This window comes from Muscardinus avellanarius, assembly GCF_963383645.1.
Source record: "Muscardinus avellanarius genome assembly, chromosome: 13".
Taxonomy (NCBI): domain Eukaryota; kingdom Metazoa; phylum Chordata; class Mammalia; order Rodentia; family Gliridae; genus Muscardinus; species Muscardinus avellanarius.
Window position 1 is genome coordinate 1024584 of NC_137799.1, and position 22306 is coordinate 1046889.

Consider the following 22306-nt stretch of genomic DNA (forward strand, 5'->3'; position numbering starts at 1 on the left):
CAGAGGTCAAATCCCCCTCGGTTCCATCCCCAGACCCACAAAAAAATTAAATAAATAAATAAAAACAATAAAAACCAAAGCCTGCGGGAAGCCTGCTTGCACAATGCCCTGGCCCTCCCTGCCCTGCCCGCTGTTCTCCTGACCCGTGTGCGTGCGCCTCAAGGGACGCGGTCTACTGTGCGGCTCCTAACCCCCGAGGGCCGTCACTTCCACTTACGGGGGGCACGGATCCCTCACGGGGTGTCTGCCCACTGCATCCTCTCACCAGACCCCACCTTTTGGTACTGGGATGGAACCCAGGGGCCTTCTCCCTCTGAGCTATATCCCCAGCCCTATGTTTTAATTTTTATGCTGAAGCAGGGTCTCACTAGGCTGCGGAGTCTCACTACTTGCTGAGGCTGTCCTCAAACCTGCCACCCTCCCCTGAGCACTGGGGTTACGGGTGTGCTCCACCACAAACGGCCTCTTTTATCTTTTGATTCGAAACAGCCTAGCTAGGTTGCTTGAAGGTCCGTTGACCTGCTGGGTGTCCTCGGACCTGCGATCCCCGGGGCTCATCCTTCCAAGGACTGGGGCTACTGGCGCGCATCACCACGCCTGCCAGCTCGGCCTGTGTTAAAGGGCGCGGGTCAAAGCCAGGCACGTGGCGCAGTTTGTAATCCCGGAATTCCGGGGGGGCCGGGACCAGAGGTCGCCGTTCGCGGCCAGACTCAGCTACTTAGTGAGGCCCTTTGCAACTCAGGGAGACCCTGCTTCAAAATAAAGGATAAAAAACAGGACAGGGGGTGTAGCTCGGAGGTTGAGTGCCCCTGGGTTCCATCCCCAGGCCCGCAAAAAGCGGGGGTGGGGGCTCAGGTCCAGACATGCTGGTCGAGGGGCCTGGCTTTTGAGCCCTTGAGGGTCGCGCCTGCCTGTGCGCATGGGGCCTCGGGCAGAGGGCGCCTGGCCCCCCTGTCGGCGGCCGAACGCGCTCCCCACGGGGCTCCTGGGGACCAGCCCTCAATTCCAAAGGCTTCCCGCGGGCCACCTGCGAGCTGGGCCGTGGCCTCCCCGCGGGACCCGCGCCGTGGCCGGCCCGGGAGGGCGCGGGGAGGGGCGCGGGGAGGGCGGGGCGGCGGGCGCGGGGCGGGGCGGGGCCAGCCGCGTCCGACGCCGAGCCCCGCCCCCGGGCGATGCCGAGCGGCGCGGCGGCGGCGGAGGAGCGGGCCGCGGCGCGGAGCGGCCACCGGCCCCGCCATGGGCTTCCTGCACCAGCTGCAGCTGCTGCTCTGGAAGAACGTGACGCTGAAGCGCCGGAGCCCGGTGAGCCCCGCGCCGGCCCTGGCCCTGGCCCTGGCCCTGCGAGGCCGGCCTCGGCCTGGGGTCCCAGCGGCGCGCCCCGCCCGCGGGCGCCGGCTGAGTCACCGGCCGGCGGGCTGCGGGGCCGGGCAGGTGCCCCGGCTCGGCCCGCGGGACCCCGGCCCCAGGGCAGAGCGCCGCCGGCGGCTCGGGCTCCAGGCCCTGCGCCCAGCCCCCGCAGCCCGCAGGACCCGTCCCTCCCCTCCCTCCAGCGCCTCTCTGCCCTTGGCAGGCGCCTGAGGCCCAGGCTGGTCCCGGGCAGTGCCCTCCTCCCCTCCCATCTCGCCCTGGCCTCCCTCCGCACCCCTCCTGGCACATCCAGCTCTCCTCCTGCCTGCTCACCACCAGGAATGTCCTTGTGCCAGCCTCAGCCCGCACCCCGGCACCCTTGTCCTCTGGGCATCTCCTCTCTGGTCCTGGCCTCCGGCCTCTCTAGGGTGGGTCCTGCTGCGTGGAGCTGCGACCATCAGAGTCCTCAGCACTGCCCAGGGCAGCCAGGACACACGAGCTGAGAGCAGGAGTCCTGGTTGGGGACAGGGCTGGGCATGGCTGCCCTGTTGGCCCCTGCTGGTCCTCCCTGTTCTGGCCCCAGGCAGGGACGGTACATGCCAGGGGCCCAGGCAGCTTGGCTTTCTGGAGGCCCTTGGGGTTTCCGTGGCGGGCCCAGAGTGGCGCCCCAAGGAGAAGGCACGGTGTAATCCGAGGGGTCCCGGGGCCCTCCGCCCCCTGCCCCTGCTCCTCCGGAGAAGGCTTCCAGGTGCACGGCAGGGACTGCAGGCGGGTGGCTGGCATCACCGGGACCTGGCAGGGTTCCCTGGGCACCTGGCCCAGGTTGGGTACACTCCCTGCCCAGAGCCCTGGGCGGGCCAGCCTGGGTCTGGGGATGGGGCCTGCAGGTTGGGTTAGGGGAGGAGGAAGGGCTGGGGACCTGGTCAGGAAGGACCCCCCAAAGTGGCCCTGCAAAAGCAGGGACCCCGAGGCTCAAAGGGCACCGAGGCTTGTGGGTTGCCTGGCAAGCAGACGGGAGGTGCACTGTCCTCTCCCTGGGGGTGACCCCACCACCTCTCCAGCCCCTCACTGCGCACCTAGAGGCCACTTCCAGCTCCTCAGCCTGCTGCTGCGGCCCGTCAGTCTCCTCCAGGAGGGCTGAGTACTTCTGGCCTGGCAGAGGGGCTGGGCCGGCCGGCCGGCTGGGTAGAGGCTTTGCCCTGCGTGCTGGGTGCTGTGCTGGGGGCGGGGGTGCACCTGTGCAAAGCTCGGGGCCGGGGGCAGGCACCCAGGACTTCTACTTTGCCTGCTTCCTCCTCCCAGGCACAATTCTTCAGTTTCTCCATCCGTGTGGGTAGACAGTCCCCTTTTAGTTAGCTGGATGTAGCCCTGGGGCCACAGGCTGCCCCTGGTGGGAGGGGACCAGTGTCACCGGGTATGGGCGGAAGGTCACACCACCGCCTTGGTGTCACCTGCTCAGGAAGGGCGTGGAGGGAGTCAGGCTGCCTGGGCTGCATATCCGGGCTGGCCTTGAGGGACAGAGATTTGGCTGCCCCCACACGCCCAGGTAGGGCACCAGGTGGGACCACACCTGAGCTGCCTGCCTGTAACCAGACGCCCCTGTGGCTGCCCGCCGCCCAGCAGCCAGGGCTCTCCCTCCCAGCAGCTCCTGCGCGGCCGTTGCCATAGCAACGGGGGAGGCAGCGGTGGCCTGTTGCTGCAGCTACAGTGGCAGAGGTGCTCGGTGGCAGGGCGGGTGTGGGCAGGGCTGGCACCGGGGCCCTGACCTCTGCATCCAGCCCCCCTCGCGCCTTTCACACAGCCCCAAGGGTGCCCACAGCACCTCCTCTGCCATCCTGGACTCCCTCCTGGCTGGGAGAGAGGGCGGAGACTGGCACGGGCTGGGGCGGGCGTGGGGTGTGGACACACAGCATGGTGTTCTGGATGACAGAGCGCTATTGTCAGAGCCCAGAGACAGCATCAGAGAGGGGGCTTGGGCCTGGCCACATGGCGTCGCTGGGGCCCCGGGTCTGTTTCAGGGCAGGCGTGGGGATAAAGGAGGATCTGTCGTGGGGAGGCCTAGAGCCGTCTATCTTGTGGGTCTGAAACAGGGCTGTCTCAGGGGCCCCTGACCCCCAGCTCTGGGTCCTCCTCCCCCGCTCTCAATTGGGAAAGAGAGAAGCCTGGGCCCTGGGGGCCCCGGGGCAGGTACCACGGGGCTCACTCTGTAGCCCAGCCCAAGCTGTCAAGGCAAGAGGCCGAGGATGAACCTGTCTTCCTTGAGACTCAGGACCCTGGAATTAGGCTGGGCCTCCCTTGTTCCAGGCCTGGTCTTGCCAGGCACTCAGGGGTCCTTCTGCAGCGGGCAGGAGCGGGGTCCTGGGCACATGGAAGGAAGATGCTGAGTGTTCCCAGTGGCCTTCAAGGTCCTGCACAGCAGGCGGGGAGGGAGAAGATGGCCTGGGCAGAGTGGACCACAGGCTGACCGACAGAGCGCTGACAGCTCTCCCCGCTGTCTCCACAGAAAGCAGGTGGTCCCTGGTGTAGGCAGCAGAGCTTAGGCTGGGGGCAGGAGGCCTGATTGGGCGTGCCAGGCAATGCTTCCTCTCTTGGTGCCCCAGCTGGGCCTAGAGAGCCTGGGCTGACCTGCATGGGTCCTGGAACGCATGGCGCCAGCCTGGGCAGGTGGTTGTGGGAGGCCGGCTGCCCGCATGGTGGCCTCACTCGGCCGCCCCTTCCAGTGGGTCCTGGCCTTCGAGATCTTCATCCCGCTCGTCCTGTTCTTCATCCTCCTGGGGCTGCGGCAGAAGAAGCCCACCATCTCTGTGAAGGAAGGTGAGGCACAGGCAGGCTGAGCCTGGGGGGCAGGGCGGGCAGCCCCTCGGCACGCACCGTGTTGGCACGCATGTGCCCCTCCGTGACTCCCATGTCTCCCTCTGTGCTGTGGAGGTTGCGGCCGGGCACTCACTGTCTCCTCTGTTCTGTTTTGCCCCGCCCCACCCCGCATGGTCTCTGTCCTCGGCGGCCCGCATGCAGTCTGTAAGTGAGGGGCTGCTTCCTCCTCCCTGGCCCGAGCAGCAGCCAGGGACGGCCTGGCAGGGCCTCCTGGTGCGGCTTCGGCACCCTCCCGCTTGAATTAACCCTCTCCCCAGCAGGCCGGGTCCTGCCCTGGTCAGGAACAGCTGGCTCACACCTGGGGTGGTGGGTACTGAAAGGCCAGGCCACCTGGGCCATAGCTGGAGTAATGGCCAAGCCACTGGGGTCACCTGGCCATGCAGGGGTGGGGTGCCTGGGCTAGCCTGGGCTGAGTCTGGGCTAGCCTGGGCTGGGATGGTGAGCCTGGCTACTCTCTTCCAAGCTCTTGCGGGCTCCTGCACTCACTCTGCTAACCAGCTGGCCTGAGAGGACAGAGGTCACTGCCCAGTGGCGCCCACGTGCTCCCCTGGGCTCTGTGAGCAGTGCCAAGCCGGGCACGTGCCAGGGTTTTGTCCCTGCGCTGGCTGAGGGGACATGATGCTCTGGGAAGGACGGGAGGGGCAGGTGCTCTTTGACCTCTGACCTGCTAGAGTCCTTTGCATCTGAGCTCTTGGCCTTTGCACACTGGGGCCAAGCGCTCTGTGCCCCCCCACCCCCGGCCTGCCACCTGAAGCCGTTCCTCCTCCCTGACTTTGCCGCCTGCCCTCCGTGCCTCCGCTTTCTTGACCCCACGCCATCTCCGCAGCCTTCTACACGGCCGCACCGCTCACCTCTGCCGGCATCCTGCCCGTCATGCAGTCGCTGTGCCCCGATGGCCAGCGGGATGAGTTCGGCTTCCTGCAGTATGCCAACTCCACGTGAGTGCCCTCCCCGTCCCCGGGAGCGGGCCCGCACCTCCCCCTCCCCACGGCTGACGCCAAGGTGGTGCAGGGTCACCCAGCTGCTGGAGCGCCTCAACCGCGTGGTGGAGGAGAGCAACCTGTTCGACCCGGCACGGCCCAGCCTGGGCTCGGAGCTCGAGGCCCTGCGCCAGGACCTGGAGGCCCTCAGCGCAGGCCCGGGCAGCTGGGAGAGCCACTTGGACAGACCTGCAGGTGTGCCCTGGGGGGGCTCAGCTCTCCAGCCGCATGGTGCTGAGTCCGCGTGCGTGTGCTCGGCATGGCCCGCCACAGTTGCTGGGCCTGGGTGAGAGCCGGCCCTTCAGCCTGCCCTCCTGCCTGTCCAGTGCCCTCCTTCTCCCTCGACTCGGTGGCCAAGGACCCGCGGGAGCTCTGGCGTTACCTGAGGCAGAACCTGTCGCTGCCCAACAGCACAGCCCAGGCCCTCCTGGCTGCCCGGGTGAACCTGCCCGAGGTGAGGTGGGGCGCGCGTTAGCCGTGAGCATGGCCGTCCACGGCCAGCATCCAGCCCAGCCATGCCCTCTGCCCTCCTCGCATCCCTGCGAGGAAGCGGATGCAGGGGCAGCTGGGCCACCCGGGTCTCTGGAGCCCCACCTGAGGCCTGTCCTCACAACCCAGGTCTACCGCCTGCTCTTTGGCCCTTTGCCTGCCCTGGACCGGGAGTCGGGCTTGCCGAGGGGTCAGGAGCCCTGGAGCCGCCTGGGGAGCAATCCCCTAATCCGGATGGAGGTAAGGATCCCGTCCCTGGGAGGCGTCTCCCTGTGCTGGTTGGGGACCCTGCCCAGTGGGTGAGGACAGGGCCTTCTTAGCACATGGGCCCCCTTTGGGGGGTTGTGGCCAGCATGGGGACATGGACAGTGAGGTGCGTTTCCCTTGCTGCGGCGCCTAGGCCTCCTCAGAGCTGGCACAGTGGGGGTGGGCCTGGTCATCCTGGTTGAGGGTGGTATCCCTGTGCCTCGCCTGCAGGAGCTGCTGCTGGCCCCGGCCTTCCTGGAGCGGCTCACCTGTTCTCCGGACTCCAAGGAGCTGGGCCAGATCCTCACCATGCCTGAGGGGCAGCCGACGGCCCTGCAGGGCTACAGGGACGCCGTCTGCAGTGGGCAGGCGGCAGCTCGTGCCCAGCGCTTCAGTGGGCTGGCTGCTGAGCTCCGGAACCAGCTGGACCTGGCCAAGATTTCCCAGCAGGTGAGGCCCTGCGTGCCAGCTGGCCTACCCTGGCCAGGCTGCAGGAGGTTCTGGGGCTTCTCGGACCCAGGGGAGAAGGGCACCTGGTCCTAGGATGCACTTGGGGGTGTCTGCATTTCCAGCCCCTGGCCCAGGCTTCCTTGCCCCAGGCTGCAGACCCTCCCTCGGCCTGCCTCTCCCAGCTCTGCTCTGCTGGGACCCCCATCCCACCCCTGACCTCTGTCACCTGCCTGCAATCTCTCCCCACCAAGCTTGCTTCCCCCCGGCCTGCCTCACTCCAATGCCTGCCTCCCCCCAGCTGGGCCTGGAAGCACGCAACAGCTCGGACTCCCAGCAGCAGGCGCCGTCCCCACGGAGGCTGCAGACACTGTTAGGGGACCTGCTGGACGCCCAGAAGGTTCTGCAGGATGTGGACGTCCTGTCGGCCCTGGCCCTCCTGCTGCCCCAGGGTGCCTGCACTGGCCGGGCTCCGGTGGCTCCGGCCAGTGGCCCTGGTGGTGCGGTCAATGGCTCAGGGACAGGGTCAGGCGCAGGCTCCAATGTGACAGCTGAGGACGGCGCCCCGGCAGCGGCAGCCCCAGCCTCCCCAGAGGCACTACAGGGCCAGTGCTCAGCCTTCGTGCAGCTCTGGGCTGGCCTACAGCCCATCCTGTGCGGCAACAATCGGTAGGTCCGTGGCAGGGAGACAGGGTCAGGAGAACACCAGAGCGGGCCTGAGCCCACGGCTAGCCCCTCTCCTGGCCCCCACCCATGTCTGAGCCCCACCCTGATGCCAGCACCTGCCCCATGCCCTGTCCCTTGCCAGCACCATCGAGCCCGAGGCACTGCGCAGGGGTAACATGAGCTCGCTGGGCTTCACAAGCAAGGAACAGCGGAACCTGGGTCTTCTCGTCCATCTCATGACCAGCAACCCCAAAATCCTGTACGCGCCCGCGGGCTCCGAGGCCGACCGCGTCATCCTCAAGGTGCGTGCCCTGCCTCTTCATGGTGAGGGACCCGAGGCCTGGGTGGAGAGCCCCTGTGCAGAGGCCAGTCAGTGCCGGGCGGTGCGATCGCCTTGGGAAGGGTGCGACCTCATGACTTTCCGGGTGAGGGGCCCTGGGTTTAAGGTGCCGAGACACTCGGCTGTGCTCCCTCTGGGACTCGGGGAACGCACTGGGGGAGCTGGGCTGGCCAGGGTCCTCCAGCCGCCTGGCCAGGGCAGAGTGGTGCTGGTAGAAGACGAGCGTGTGTGGAGACCGGCTCCGCCGGCTTGCGCCAGCCAGGGCTGGGGAATCGGCTGGCAGGGCCTAGGCCAGGAGGGGCCCCAGGTAAAGGGGAAGAGATGAGCACAGGCGCCCGAGGGGCCAGAGTGAGAAGGGCTCCCAGGAGGGAGCTGGGAGCACACAGCTGGAGAGCACCGTGGGGACCTGGTAGTCCACCCTGCTCCCGGACACGAGGCACGGGGTTCAGCTGGGGGCTGCGGAAAGGGAGAGTGGGGGCCTCCATCTGGAAGTTTGGCCAGAGCAGGGTTGGTGGTTGGCCATGAGCCAGTCCCTTTGAGAGATGAAGGAACAGAGGACCCCGCCTTGGCTCCCTCCCGGGACCCCATGCCTGCCTTTCATGGTCTTGCAGGCCAATGAAACCTTCGCCTTTGTGGGCAACGTGACTCGCTACGCACAGGTCTGGCTCAACATCTCTGCAGAGATCCGCAGCTTCCTGGAGCAGGGCGCGCTGCAGCAGCACCTGCACTGGCTACAGCAGGTGCCCTGGGGTCCTGGGGGCCGGCCCCGCATGGTGGCGCGGGAGCGCCCGCTCTGGGCCGCCCTCTGAGCCGGCCCTCCACCCCCAGTACGTGGCAGAGCTGCGGCTTCACCCCGAGGCTCTGAACCTGTCGCTGGAGGAACTGCCGCCCACCCTGCGCCAGGACAACTTCTCGCTGCCCAACGGCACAGCCCTCCTGCAGCAGCTGGACACCATTGACAACGCGGCCTGCGGCTGGATCCAGTTCATGTCAAAGGTGGGTGGCGTGCCGTGCCCCCCCCCCCGCGCCTGTGCGCAGCAGGCCCCAACGGCGTGGGCTCCCTCCCACCAGGTGAGCGTGGACATCTTCAAGGGCTTTCCAGACGAGGAGAGCATAGTCAACTACACACTCAACCAGGCCTACCAGGACAACGTCACGGTGTTCGCCAGTGAGCGGCCGCCCATCGCGCGTTCTCGGTCCCTGCCACCTGCCTCACCCCTACGCTGCCGCACGTGCCCCGCAGGCCTGCTTCCTCGCCAGCTCGCCCCACCGGCCCCCTTCACGCTCCCACCCAAACCGTAACAGGCTTGGGCTGCCCCTTCCCTGGCCACGGGGCCCAGCCTTCTCCCCAGCTGGCCTCCTGCCGGCCTGTGTGCCCGGCACCTCATCATCCCCGGTGCACAGCGCCCCCCGCTGCTCCTCCAGGTGTGATCTTCCAGACGCGCAAGGATGGCTCACTCCCGCCCCACGTGCACTATAAGATCCGCCAGAATTCCAGCTTCACCGAGAAGACCAACGAGATCCGCCGGGCCTACTGGCGCCCGGGGCCCAACACGGGCGGCCGCTTCTACTTCCTCTACGGCTTCGTCTGGATCCAGGGTGAGGGGAGCTGCCTGGGCGGGGCGGAGGCCGTGGACACAGGGATCCGCGGCCCCTGACGGCCCCGCCCGTCTGCAGACATGATGGAGCGCGCCATCATCAACACCTTCGTGGGCCACGACGTGGTGGAGCCTGGCAACTACGTGCAGATGTTCCCGTACCCGTGCTACACCCGGGACGAGTGAGTGCCGGCCTGCGGGCCTGGGCGGGGCGGGCCGCACGGAGCGCGCCTCACGCCTGCCTGCCCCCAGCTTCCTCTTCGTCATCGAGCACATGATGCCGCTCTGCATGGTTATCTCCTGGGTCTACTCTGTGGCCATGACCATCCAGCACATCGTGGCGGAGAAAGAGCACAGGCTCAAGGAGGTGGGCCTGCCCCTGGGCTGGCCAGGTGGTCCTCTACCCCCCACCCCCTGCTGGGCTGGCCGAGTGGTCCTCCCCTCTGGGCTGGCCAGGTGGTCCTCTCCCCTCCCTCCCCCTGCTGGGCTGGCCGGGTGGTCCTCCGCTGGGCTGGCCAGGTGATCCTCCCCCTCTGGGCTGGCCGGGTAGTCCTCCCCTCTGGGCTGGCCGGGTGATCCTCCTCCCCTCTGGGCTGGCCGGGTGATCCTCCCCCTCTGGGCTGGCCGGGTAGTCCTCCCCTCTGGGCTGGCCGGGTGGTCCTCCCCCTCTGGGCTGGCTGGGTGGTCCTCCCCCTCTGGGCTGGCTGGGTGGTCCTCCCCTCTGAGGTGGCCGGGTGGTCCTCTCCCCCTCCGCCCCCCTCTGGGCTGGCCAGGCGGTCCTCCCCATTGGGCTGGCCGAGTGATCCTCCTCCCCTCTGGGCTGGCCGGGTGATCCTCCTCCACTGTGGGCTGGCCGGGTGATCCTCCCCATTGGGCTGGCCGGGTGGTCCTCCTCCTCTGGGGTGGCCGGGTGGTCCTCCTCCTCTGGGGTGGCCGGGTGGTCCTCCTCCTCTGGGGTGGCCGGGTGATCCTCCCCATTGGGCTGGCCGGGTGGTCCTCCTCCTCTGGGGTGGCCGGGTGGTCCTCCTCCTCTGGGGTGGCCGGGTGGTCCTCCTCCTCTGGGGTGGCCGGGTGGTCCTCCCCCTCTGGGCTGGCCGGGTGGCCCTGCCGTTGCCTGGCCCAAGCCCCCCGCCCTCTGCCCACCGCTGCAGGTAATGAAGACCATGGGCCTGAACAACGCGGTACACTGGGTGGCCTGGTTCATCACCGGCTTCGTGCAGCTGTCCATCTCGGTGACCGCGCTCACCGCCATCCTCAAGTACGGCAAGGTGCTCATGCACAGCCACGTGCTCATCATCTGGCTCTTCCTGGCCGTCTACGCCGTGGCCACCATCATGTTCTGGTGAGCGCAGGAGCTCGCGGCCGCGCCTCGGCTGGGGCGCCCGTGTGGCTGACGGCCCCTCCCCCGCAGCTTCCTCGTGTCCGTGCTGTACTCCAAGGCCAAGCTGGCCTCGGCCTGTGGCGGCATCATCTACTTCTTGAGCTACGTGCCCTACATGTACGTGGCGATCCGTGAGGAGGTGGCTCACGATAAGATCACCGCCTTCGAGAAGTGCATTGCGGTGAGGCCCGGGCGGGCGGGCGGGGCGGCGGGCGGGGCCGGGGACACCGCCTACCCCTCACACCCTGTCCCCTCAGTCCCTGATGTCCACCACGGCCTTCGGCCTGGGCTCCAAGTACTTTGCGCTGTACGAGGTGGCGGGCGTGGGGATCCAGTGGCACACCTTCAGCCAGTCCCCGGTGGAAGGCGACGACTTCAACCTGCTCCTCGCCGTCACCATGCTGGTGGTGGACGCGGTTGTCTACGGCGTGCTCACGTGGTACATCGAGGCCGTGCACCCAGGTACTGCCTCCGCAGAGGATGGAGCCGAGGGTCCCCGCAGCGGTGGGCCGGCTCCCTGGGGCGGATGGCCCCGTGGGACAGCCAGCCCGGGCCCTCGCTCAGCCGTGCCCCCTCCCCGGCCCCAGGCATGTACGGGCTGCCCCGGCCCTGGTACTTCCCACTGCAGAAGTCCTACTGGCTGGGCAGCGGGCGGACGGAGACCTGGGAGTGGAGCTGGCCGTGGGCACGCGTCCCCCGCCTCAGCATCATGGAAGAGGACCAGGCCTGTGCCATGGAGAGCCGGCGCTTCGGTGAGGCCGGCACAGAACGGCGGGGGTGGGAGCCGGGCTGAAGGGCCTAGGGCGGCGCTGTAACCAGAGCCCTGGTGCAGAGGAGACCCGCGGCATGGAGGAGGAGCCCACCCACCTGCCCCTGGTGGTCTGCGTGGACAAGCTCACCAAGGTCTACAAGAATGATAAGAAGCTGGCCCTGAACAAGCTGAGCCTCAACCTCTATGAGAACCAGGTGGTCTCCTTCCTGGGCCACAATGGGGCAGGCAAGACCACTACCATGTGAGCAGGGACGGGGCTGCCTGGCCGGCGGGCGGGGCGCCTACAGGCATGGGGGTCGTGACCCTGCTTGCCCACCCAGGTCCATCCTGACCGGCCTGTTCCCGCCGACCTCGGGCTCGGCCACCATCTACGGGCATGACATCCGGACAGAGATGGACGCGATCCGCAAGAACCTGGGCATGTGCCCGCAGCACAACGTGCTCTTCGACCGCCTCACGGTGGAGGAACACCTCTGGTTCTACTCGCGGCTCAAGAGCATGGCCCAGGAGGAGATCCACAAGGAGATGGACAAGTGGGTGGGCGCAGGGCGGGCGCTGGACGGGCAGTGTGTGGGCTGGACGCGGGCGGGCTGAGGCTCGGCACTCCCGAGGCCCAGCGCGGCCCTCCCGTCTGGCTGCAGGATGATCGAGGACCTGGAGCTCTCCAACAAACGGCACTCGCTGGTGCAGACGTTGTCGGGCGGCATGAAGCGCAAGCTCTCCGTGGCCATTGCCTTCGTGGGGGGCTCCCGTGCTATCATCCTGGATGAGCCCACAGCCGGCGTGGACCCCTATGCTCGCCGGGCCATCTGGGACCTCATCCTGAAGTACAAGCCGGGTGAGCCGAGCGGCGGGCAGGTGCGGGCACCCCGCCCTCCCCGCCCCGCCCTGACCCCGATCGGCACCTCCCCAGGCCGCACCATCCTCCTGTCCACCCACCACATGGACGAGGCCGACCTGCTGGGCGACCGCATCGCTATTATCTCCCACGGGAAGCTCAAGTGCTGCGGCTCCCCGCTCTTCCTCAAAGGCGCCTACGGCGACGGGTACCGCCTCACGCTGGTCAAGCGGCCTGCCGAGCCAGGGGCCCCCCAAGGTGTGTACAAAGGCTGCTTGAGCTGGCCGGGGGCGCTCCTGTCCCAGGACCCCCTACGTGGCACCTCCAGGTGGAGGGATGGAGCCTTACCATCACTTTATCGGGCACAGGATGCCTGCTGGGCCTGGCTCCTCCTCCCTGCCCCATCTTGACCCGGTCGGGTTCCCACAAAGGTCCCTCTTCCCCAGAGCGAATCCCCCTCCTTGCTCTGCCTCCCTTCCCAGAGCCGGGGCCGGCATCCAGCCCCCCAGGTCGGGCCCAGCTGAGCAGCTGCTCCGAGCCTCAGGTGTCCCAGTTCATCCGCAAGCACGTGGCATCCTGCCTGCTGGTCTCCGACACCAGCACTGAGCTCTCCTACATCCTGCCCAGCGAGGCTGCCAAGAAGGGCGCCTTCGAACGCCTCTTCCAGGTGAGCGCCCAGCACGGGGCGTCGGGACAGCCCCCCAGGCCCACCTGCAGGACCTCACGTAGCGCTTCCGCAGCACCTGGAGCACAGTCTGGACGCTCTGCACCTGAGCAGCTTTGGGCTGATGGACACGACCCTGGAGGAGGTGTTCCTGAAGGTATCTGAGGAAGACCAGTCTCTGGAGAACAGCGAGGCTGGTGAGAGCCAGAACCCGTCAGCTGGCACCCAGGGCCTCACCGGCCTCTCATGGGCTTCCCCCCCCGGCCCTGGTGGGGGGCTTCCTGGGTGGCAGGAGAGGCTTGGAGTCCCCGGTTGGTTTGGTCTCCTGGGCAGGTGTATGGGTCGGAACTGGGGTTGGCACGAGGGGCTGGCATCCCGAGCAGCTGTAGGGACGGTCCCCTCGAGCCCCGCCCCCGCCCTCACGGCCACCCTTCTGTGGCAGATGTGAAGGACTCCAGGAAGTACGAGCTGCCTGGGGAGGAGGGCTTGGCGTCCGGGGAGGGCCGGGCCGGCAACCTGGCCCGGTGCTCAGAGCTGGCCCAGTCGCAGGCATCGCTGCGGTCGGCATCCTCCGTGGGCTCCGCCCGTGGTGACGAGGGAGCCGGCTATGCCGATGTCTACGGCGATTACCGCCCACTCTTTGACAACCTGCAGGACCCCGATAACATCAGCCTGCAAGGTGCAGCCCGAGGGTGAGGGAGAGGCGCGGGGTGGGCAGTGTGGGCCGTGCTCACCCCACCTCCCCGCAGAGGCCGAGGAGGAGACGCTCTCACGGGTGGGCCAGGGCAGCCGCAAGCTGGAGGGCTGGTGGCTGAAAGTGCGGCAGTTCCACGGGCTCCTGGTCAAGCGCTTCCACTGCGCCCGCCGCAACTCCAAGGCGCTGTGCTCGCAGATCCTGCTGCCTGCCTTCTTCGTCTGTGTGGCCATGACCGTGGCCCTCTCTGTCCCTGAGATTGGTACGGCTGCCTGCCCATCTGGGGTGGTTGGGGCTAGCGTCCACCCCCGTGCGCCTGTCTCGGAGCCCTTCTCCCCCAGGCCTCCTAGGGGCCCCCCACCCGTGCTAGGCCTTACTGGGCTTCATGGGAGAACTGTCTCCGGGGCCTCTGGGTGTCAGGAGGAGGGATGGGGCGGGGCTGCAGGCCGCGGGGACCGCTCAAGGCTGCTCTCACCCGCCAGGCGACCTGCCCCCGCTGGTCCTGTCGCCTTCCCAGTACCACAACTACACCCAGCCCCGCGGCAACTTCATCCCCTACGCCAACGAAGAGCGCAGGGAGTACCGGTAAGGCCGGCGCCTGGGCCTCCGCGGCAAGCAGGGGCGGGCGCAGGTGGGAGGCACGGCCCGGCTCACCCTGTCCTCCCCCAGGCTGCGGCTGTCGCCTGATGCCAGCCCCCAGCAGCTGGTGAGCACGTTCCGGCTGCCCTCGGGAGTGGGTGCCACCTGCGTGCTCAAGTCTCCCGCCAATGGCTCGCTGGGGCCCACGCTGAACCTGAGCAGCGGGGAGTCCCGCCTGCTGGCCGCACGCTTCTTCGACAGCATGTGCCTGGAGTCCTTCACGCAGGGGCTGCCTCTGTCCAACTTCGTGCCACCCCCACCCTCGCCTGCCCCGTCCGACTCCCCCGTGTCCCTGGATGAGGACCCGCTGCAAGCCTGGAACGCCTCCCTGCCGCCCACCACGGGGCCAGGTACCGGCTCAGGGGGCTGCTGGGCGTGTGGGCCCTGGGGGCCTGCCTCACCCCGCCACACTCTGCCCACAGAGACATGGACGTCAGCGCCTTCCCTGCCGCGCCTGGTACGGGAGCCCGTCCGCTGCACCTGCTCCGCGCAGGGCACCGGCTTCTCCTGCCCGAGCAGCGTGGGTGGGCACCCGCCCCAGATGCGAGTGGTCACAGGCGACATCCTCACTGACATCACGGGCCACAATGTTTCCGAGTACCTGCTGTTCACCTCTGACCGCTTCCGGTTGCACCGGTGAGCTGGTGGGAGGGCTGTCGGCCAGGCACCGCTAGCCACTGCCCACCCGGCCTCACCAGCTCCCACCTGCCCGCCCAGGTACGGAGCCATCACGTTCGGCAACATCCAGAAGTCCGTCCCGGCCTCCTTCGGGGCCCGAGCCCCGCCCATGGTGCGGAAGATCGCGGTGCGCAGGGTGGCCCAGGTGAGCTGCCTCCCGGCTCTGCGGCGCGCGGCCGGCCACGGCGCCCGGGCCTCGCTAAGTGCCTCGCCCTTCCTCAGGTGCTGTACAACAACAAGGGGTACCACAGCATGCCCACCTACCTAAACAGCCTCAACAACGCCATCCTGCGCGCCAACCTGCCCAAGAGCAAGGGCAGCCCCGCGGCCTACGGTGAGCTGGGTGGCGCGGCCGGGGCAGGTGTGGGCAGCGTGGGGCCTGACCCTGCCCTCCCTGTGTGTAGGCATCACGGTCACCAACCACCCCATGAACAAGACCAGCGCCAGCCTCTCACTGGACTACCTGTACGTGGGGTCGGCGGGGCGGGCGGCGGGGGCGGCCGGGCCAAGCGGCTGGAGCCTGAGCGCTGCCTCCCCCAGGCTGCAGGGGACGGACGTGGTCATCGCCATCTTCATCATCGTGGCCATGTCCTTCGTGCCAGCCAGCTTCGTGGTCTTCCTCGTGGCCGAGAAGTCCACCAAGGCCAAGCACCTGCAGTTTGTCAGTGGCTGCAGCCCTGTCATCTATTGGCTGTCCAACTACGTGTGGGACATGGTGCGTGCCCCCCAGCCCGCCCGGCCCTCTGCGCACCCTCACGCGGCTCCCTGCCAGCCCCCCCACCCTCACTTGGCTCCCCACCCGCCCCCTCCCCCGCCCCTCTGCGCACCCTCACGCGGCTCCCCACCGGCCCCCCCCCCTGCGCACCCTCACTCGGCTCCCCGCCTTTGCAGCTCAACTACCTGGTCCCCGCCACCTGCTGCATCATCATCCTGTTCGTGTTTGACCTGCCGGCCTACACCTCGCCCACCAACTTCCCCGCGGTGCTGTCCCTGTTCCTGCTCTACGGGTAAGGGCGGCGGGCGGCGGGTAAGGGCGGCGGGCGGCGGGCGGCTGGGCACCGGGCGGGCGTGACGCTCTGCCCGGCCTGCAGGTGGTCCATCACACCCATCATGTACCCGGCCTCCTTCTGGTTCGAGGTCCCCAGCTCCGCCTACGTGTTCCTCATCGTCATCAACCTGTTCATCGGTATCACGGCCACGGTGGCCACCTTCCTGCTGCAGCTCTTCGAGCACGACAAGGTGGGCCGCCCGGGCCGGGCCGGGCCGGGCCGGGGGGCGGCGGGGCGGGCGGCGCGGTGCTGAGGCTCTGCCGCCCCCAGGACCTCAAGGTGGTCAACAGCTACCTGAAGAGCTGCTTCCTCATCTTCCCCAACTACAACCTCGGCCACGGGCTCATGGAGATGGCCTACAACGAGTACATCAACGAGTACTACGCCAAGATCGGTGCGCGGGCGGGCGGGCGGCGGGCGGCGGGCCCTCGGGGTCCTGAGATAGGGCCCTCGGGGTGCTGAGCCCGCTGCCCACAGGCCAGTTCGACAAGATGAAGTCTCCGTTCGAGTGGGACATCGTCACGCGCGGGCTGGTGGCCATGACGGTCGAGGGCTTCGTGGGCTTCTTCCTCACCATCATGTGCCAGTACAACTTCCTGCGGCAGCCGCAGTGAGTGCGCCGCCGGGTGGGCGGGGCTGGCGGCTGGGCGGGGCTCACCAGGCACCGCCTCCCGTCCCGTCCGTCCGTCCACCAGGCGCATGCCCGTGTCCACCAAGCCCGTGGAGGACGACGTGGATGTGGCCAGCGAGCGGCAGCGGGTGCTTCGTGGGGACGCTGACAACGACATGGTCAAGATTGAGAACCTGACCAAGGTGGGCCCGGGCAGTGCAGGGGCGGGGCCTGGGAGGGACCGGGCATCACAGGGGCGGGGCCTGGGCATCACAGGGGCGGGGCCTGGGAGGGACCGGGCATCACAGGGGCGGGGCCTGGGCAGTGCAGGGGCGGGGCCTGGGAGGGCCCGGGCATCACAGGGGCGGGGCCCGGGGCAGGGCCAGTCAGCGCCGGGGCGGGGCCGGGCCGCCCCCACTGAATGCAGGGGCCCTCTCTGCCAGGTGTACAAGTCCCGGAAGATAGGCCGCATCCTGGCAGTGGACCGCCTGTGCCTGGGCGTGCGTCCCGGTGAGTGCTTTGGGCTCCTTGGCGTCAACGGTGCGGGCAAGACCAGCACCTTCAAGATGCTGACGGGCGACGAGACCACGACCGGGGGCGAGGCCTTTGTCAACGGGCACAGGTGCGGCGAGGCGCCTGGGGGGAGGGGGGCCGGCGCCCCCACGTGCTGACGGTCCTGCGTCCCCAGCGTGCTCAAGGAGCTGCTCCAGGTGCAGCAGAGCCTCGGCTACTGCCCGCAGTTCGACGCCCTGTTCGACGAGCTCACAGCCCGTGAGCACCTGCAGCTGTACACGCGGCTTCGCGGCATCCCGTGGAAGGACGAGGCCCGGGTGAGCGTGCCGGCCGCCCCGGCCGACCTCCGCCCGCCTGCGTCCCGGGTGGTGAAGTGGGCGAGCCCGTAGGCCCGCGCCGACCTCGCCCGCCTGCGCCCACAGGTGGTGAGGTGGGCGCTGGAGAAGCTGGAGCTCAGCAAGTGCGCCGACAAGCCCGCGGGCACCTACAGCGGCGGCAACAAGCGGAAGCTGTCCACGGCCATCGCGCTCGTCGGCTACCCGGCCTTCGTCTTCCTGGTGAGCCCAGGCTGGCGCGGGCTGCGGGGCCAGGTGGGGCCAGGGCCGCGGGCTGACCTTGCTGCCCACCCCAGGACGAGCCCACCACCGGCATGGACCCCAAGGCCCGGCGCTTCCTCTGGAACCTCATCCTCGACCTCATCAAGACAGGCCGCTCGGTGGTTCTGACCTCGCACAGGTGAGTCCCTCGCGCCCCGCCCCCCGCCCCGCGCCCCCCTCGTGCCAGCCTGTGTGTCCCGGCAGCATGGAGGAGTGTGAGGCCCTGTGTACGCGGCTGGCCATCATGGTGAACGGGCGTCTGCGCTGCCTGGGCAGCATCCAGCACCTGAAAAACAGGTGAGCCGGGGTGGGTGCCGGATCGGCACGGCGGGCGGCCCCGGTGGGCACCCCGCGGCTCCCAGCAACGGTCTGTGCCCCCAGATTCGGGGACGGCTACATGATCACCGTGCGTACCAAGAGCAGCCAGAACGTGAAAGACGTCGTGCGGTTCTTTAACCGGAACTTCCCGGAGGCCGTGCTCAAGGTGAGTGGCTGGCGCCGTGGGGGCGGGCCTCCCCATCTCCTGACCCCCTGGCGCCCTGACCTCCGACGCCTGACCCAACCCAGGAGCGGCACCACACGAAGGTGCAGTACCAGCTGAAGTCGGAGCACATCTCGCTGGCCCAGGTGTTCAGCAAGATGGAGCAGGTGGTGGGCGTGCTGGGCATCGAGGACTACTCCGTCAGCCAGACCACCCTGGACAACGTGAGTGGCCCAGCAGGGAGGGCGGGCAGGCTGGCCGGGCCCCTCCTGCCCGCCCACCAGCCCCTGCCCGCCAGGTGTTCGTGAACTTTGCCAAGAAGCAGAGCGACAACTTGGAGCAGCAGGAGACGGAGCCGCCCTCGGCCCTGCAGTCCCCCCTCGGCCGCCTGCTCAGCCTGCTGCGGCCCCGGCCGGCCCCCACCGAGCTCCGCGCGCTCGTGGCAGACGAGCCCGAGGACCTGGACACGGAGGACGAGGGCCTCATCAGCTTTGAGGAGGAGCGGGTGAGCGCACTGTACCGGCCGTCCTCATGCCAGGGCCCCGCCTCGGTGCAGACGCGGGGGTCTGTCCACAGGCCCCAGGCCCCGGGGATGGGACGAGGTGGGAGAGAGCTGGCCCTGGGGAGGCCTGCTGTCCAAGGGCCATGGGGCAGAGGACCTGCACATGCTGGGCCCGGGGTGCACAGGGTGCCTGGGGTGGGCAGAGGAGACCAGAGGCAGAGCCCATAGCGCGCTGGCCAGAGCCAGGGAGCTGAAGGGACAGAACCTGGGGACAGGCCAGGTGCAGACATGCTGGCTGCCAAGCATGGCCCCAGCGTGTGGGCCCCGGCGTCCAGTGCTGGAGGATGCCCCAGCCCGGCCTGTCTGTTGTCTACCAGGCCCAGCTCTCGTTCAACACGGACACGCTCTGCTGACCTCCAGGAGCCGAGTCAGGGAGACCACAGAGGGAGGCTGAGGCTACCATGTCCCTCAGTGCCCACCGGCCAGGCCCTGGAGAGGGAGGTTCGGAACCAAGGGACTCCTCACCCTCCTGCAGCCCACCGTGACCCTCGGCCCCGCCCGCAGCCCAGCCGCCGCCCTCATTGTGCCAAAGGCTGGCCCGGCCTGGGCTGTGCACACCCTCACCCTGCTTTGCCTTAAAGCCCTGGGGTCTGGCCGCCCCTCGCCCTGCCCAGCGCTGCCCGCCCTCCCAGGCCCCCACCCAGCCCTCCCTGCAGTGGCCAGACTGGCTCCTCCTCTGAACGTGGGGCCCAGGTTGCAGTGGGCACTGGGGCTGTTTCTCCTATTTATTTTGCTTTAAGAAGGGACCCCCTCGCCCTGCTGCTGGGCAGGAAGGTGGGCACCCATGGGAGCCGGGGCTGCGGCCCTTGGGGGAGCCTCGGTGGAGCAGCAGGAACGGAGCAGCGGGCCCTGCTCTCCCGGCTTGGCCCCTCCCGCCCAGCTGGGCGCCCACCTGTACATATGCACAGATGTTTGTTTTCAATAAATAAGCAGAAAGCTGCGGAGCCTGCAGGTGCGGGGGATGCTGGGGTCAGACGGCTGGGTTGTGGCCGCATACGATTGCCGCCTGGCCTGGGTACTGGGGAGGCAGCTGGGTCCTACACATAGCCTGGGCCCCTGCCCTGGGGACAGGCCCTAAGTGGAGTTAATGGCGTCGGCGTGTTCTTGGCTGCCCTCTCCTGGCCCCCAACCCTTCCATCTCAGCCTCTGTGTGCCAGTGAAGGGCCTGTCCTGGCACATGCCGGACCGTCTCCCTCACCCAGGGGTAAGAGGTGACCCTGAAGGCCCAGGGGAGGGGTGTCCCTGATTGAGGACGGAGGGTGTGTGCAGAGGCGCGGCCGGAGCTGCGAGGTGGCTGAGCGGGGGAGCCCTGTGCGCTGCAGGCAGAAGGCAGGGCAGTGGGTGAGGGGCCCTGGACTCCTGCCCCATGGCTGCCCCACCTCGTCCAAGGTGGGGGACACAGCCCCTCAGACAGTGGGGAGCGGTACCACGTAGGGGAGGGGAGGAGATGGGGGCCCCAGAGGCTGGGCCACCCAGGAGGCTGAGGTCTCCCTGGGCCTCGCACTGCACCCGGCAGGGGCTGAGCAGGCAGAGACCTGGAGGAATGGCCGCTCCGTGGGAGGGGCAGGGGCAGAGTCCTGAGCCCAGGAGGGAGTCGGCCACCGCCCACGTGGAGGAGCCCGCTGTTGGCCTCCTGCTTCTGGGGCCTTGGTCCTCCCGCTGCAAGTTGCTGACCCTGCCAGGAGGAGGACCCAGGTTCAGAAGGGAACGGGCCCTGCCAGCATCCAGTGAGAGCCTGTGCTGAGCGGAGCCCGGCTCCTGCCCAGCACTGAGGTGATCCGTGGACCCGGTGAGGGACGATTCAGGATGAATCCTGCCTTTTTTTTTTTAATTGTTTTACTTTTTCAGTACTACGGATTAAACTCAGGAATTCCACTGCTGAGTTACACCCTGGTTCTTTTTATTATTTATTTACTTACTTACTTATCTATTTATCCTGCTGAGGATTGAACCCAGGGGAAGAATTCTACCTCTGAGCTACACTCTCAGCCCCATTTTATTTTATTTTTTAATTTTGAAGCAGGGTCTCACTAAGTTGCTGAGACTCCTCAAATCTGTGTTCCTCCTGTCTCAGCCTCTCGAGTGCTGGGATTCTAAGCGTGAGCCACCATGGCCTGGCCCCCACCAACATTGGTACCCAGCACATTTTAGAGCCCAGGCCTGCTGGCCTTCACCCGGCACACAGCTGGGTCTCGCCTCTCTCTATGAACTCTTCCTCATGCTGACCCTCCAGAGAGTAAGCAGTAGCCCAGGAGCACCCATGGGTGCCCCAGAGCTGACAGGAAGCAGCAGTGTCCCCCACAGCCCCAGGGGTGCCAGGCCGGCTTTAGAGCTTGGGAGGGCATGCTGGGGACCGAACCCAGGAGTATTCTACCTCTGAGTTATACCCCCAGCCCTTTAAAATTATTTTATTTATTTATTTATTTATTTATTGTGGTACTGAGAATTAAACCCAGGGACATTCTATCTTTGAGCTATACCTCAAGTCCTTTAAAAAATATATTTTATTTGAGCCAGGCATGGTGGCACACGCTTGTAATCCCAGCCCTTGGGAGGCTGAGACAGGAGGACTGCAGGTTCAAGGCCAGCCTTGGCTACTTAGGCCCTCAGCAACTTAGTGAGACCCTGTTTCAAAATAAAGAATAATAAATAGGGCTGACGGTGTAGTTAGGAGGTAGAATGCCCCTGGGTTCCATTCCCAGTATCACACACACCAAAAAAAATTTTTTTTTAATTTGTGGTACTGGGGATGGAAGGCAGGGGCTTTCTACCTCCAGGCTACACTCTTTTTGTACATTTTATTTGGAAATGGGTCTCACGCGTTGCTGAGAGCCTCACTAAGTAGCTGAGGCTGGCTTGAAATCGGCTCAGTCCTCCTGCCTCAGCCTCCTGAGTACTGGGCGTACAAGCGTGCACTAACACACCTGGCTTATGTATTTTCTTATTTGTTTGTTTATTGTGGTACTGGATTGAACCCGGAGGGAGTCCTACCTCTAAGCTTCACCGCTGGGCCTATTTTTTATTCTTTATTTTGAAACAGGGTCTCACTAAGTTGCAGAGGGCCTAAGTATCTGAGGCTGGCCTTGAACCTGCGGTCCTCCAGTCTCAGCCTCTCAAGTACTGAGATTACAAGTGTGCGTCACCACGCCCGGCTTCCTTCTTTTTTTAGTTTTGAAACGCCGTCTTGCTAAATTGCTGAGGCTGGCCTCACACTTGCAATCCTCCTGTCTCAGCCTCTCAAGGATTGGGATGACAGGTGCTCTCTATGCCCAGCCCCCTTTATAGCTTTTCAAAACTTCCAGGCAGGATTCATCGGGAATTGTTCCAGAGGCTCCTTGGCTTGCATTAGGCTCTTCTGACCCCGGCTCCCGCCTCTTCACGTTTACCTAGGGCAGGCTGGACGAGCGCGGGCAGGGGCTCGGGTGTGCTCTGGAGGAGAGCACAGGGTGCTGCCCTGGCTGGAGCAGCAGCTCAGGGTGTGGGTCTGTCCTGGGCCAGGGAGGCTGCGGGCACTGCCTGCCTAAGACAGGGCTGCCGCGCTCTGCACTGGAAGGGTCCCTCCCCTTGGATGCAAGAAGATAGCGGGCTGGGCGTTTCCTGACCACGAGACGCGCCTCTCATACCCGTCACCCAGGGTGCAAGATGTCCTTTTTCTTTTTCTTTTCTTTTTTCTTTTTTCTTTTTGCAATACTGGGGATGAAACGCAGGGGCATTCTACCTCTGAGTGACACCCCCAGCCTTAATTTTTAATTCTTTATTTTTGAAACCGGGTCTCACTGAGTTGCAAGAAGCCTCACTAAGTAGCTGAGGCTGGCCACGAACCACAATCCTCCTGTCTCTGC

At 66.8% G+C, this 22306-nt stretch overlaps 1 protein-coding gene across 1 annotated transcript; it reads left to right on the forward strand.

The window, feature by feature from the left end:
• Window positions 1–1236: 1236 nt before the first annotated feature.
• ABCA2 (ATP binding cassette subfamily A member 2) lies at window positions 1237–18817 on the forward strand (the record flags this gene model as incomplete). The annotated part of the gene is made up of 48 exons (XM_080709275.1): window positions 1237–1302; window positions 4068–4161; window positions 5048–5159; window positions 5233–5396; window positions 5528–5655; window positions 5820–5930; window positions 6168–6386; window positions 6685–7052; window positions 7192–7351; window positions 8001–8129; window positions 8218–8385; window positions 8461–8557; window positions 8815–8988; window positions 9067–9169; window positions 9240–9354; window positions 10139–10329; window positions 10399–10549; window positions 10626–10830; window positions 10956–11120; window positions 11201–11381; window positions 11461–11673; window positions 11782–11978; window positions 12054–12236; window positions 12461–12645; window positions 12719–12839; window positions 13085–13321; window positions 13392–13598; window positions 13819–13921; window positions 14006–14325; window positions 14398–14611; window positions 14693–14798; window positions 14876–14987; window positions 15058–15118; window positions 15194–15368; window positions 15545–15660; window positions 15745–15892; window positions 15973–16096; window positions 16180–16312; window positions 16398–16515; window positions 16756–16934; window positions 17001–17142; window positions 17248–17382; window positions 17457–17560; window positions 17626–17718; window positions 17803–17905; window positions 17989–18126; window positions 18201–18407; window positions 18782–18817. The coding sequence occupies 48 exons, from the start codon at window positions 1237–1239 to the stop codon at window positions 18815–18817; spliced, it is 7311 nt and encodes a 2436-aa protein (XP_080565401.1).
• Between the last annotated feature and the right edge of the window lie 3489 nt (window positions 18818–22306).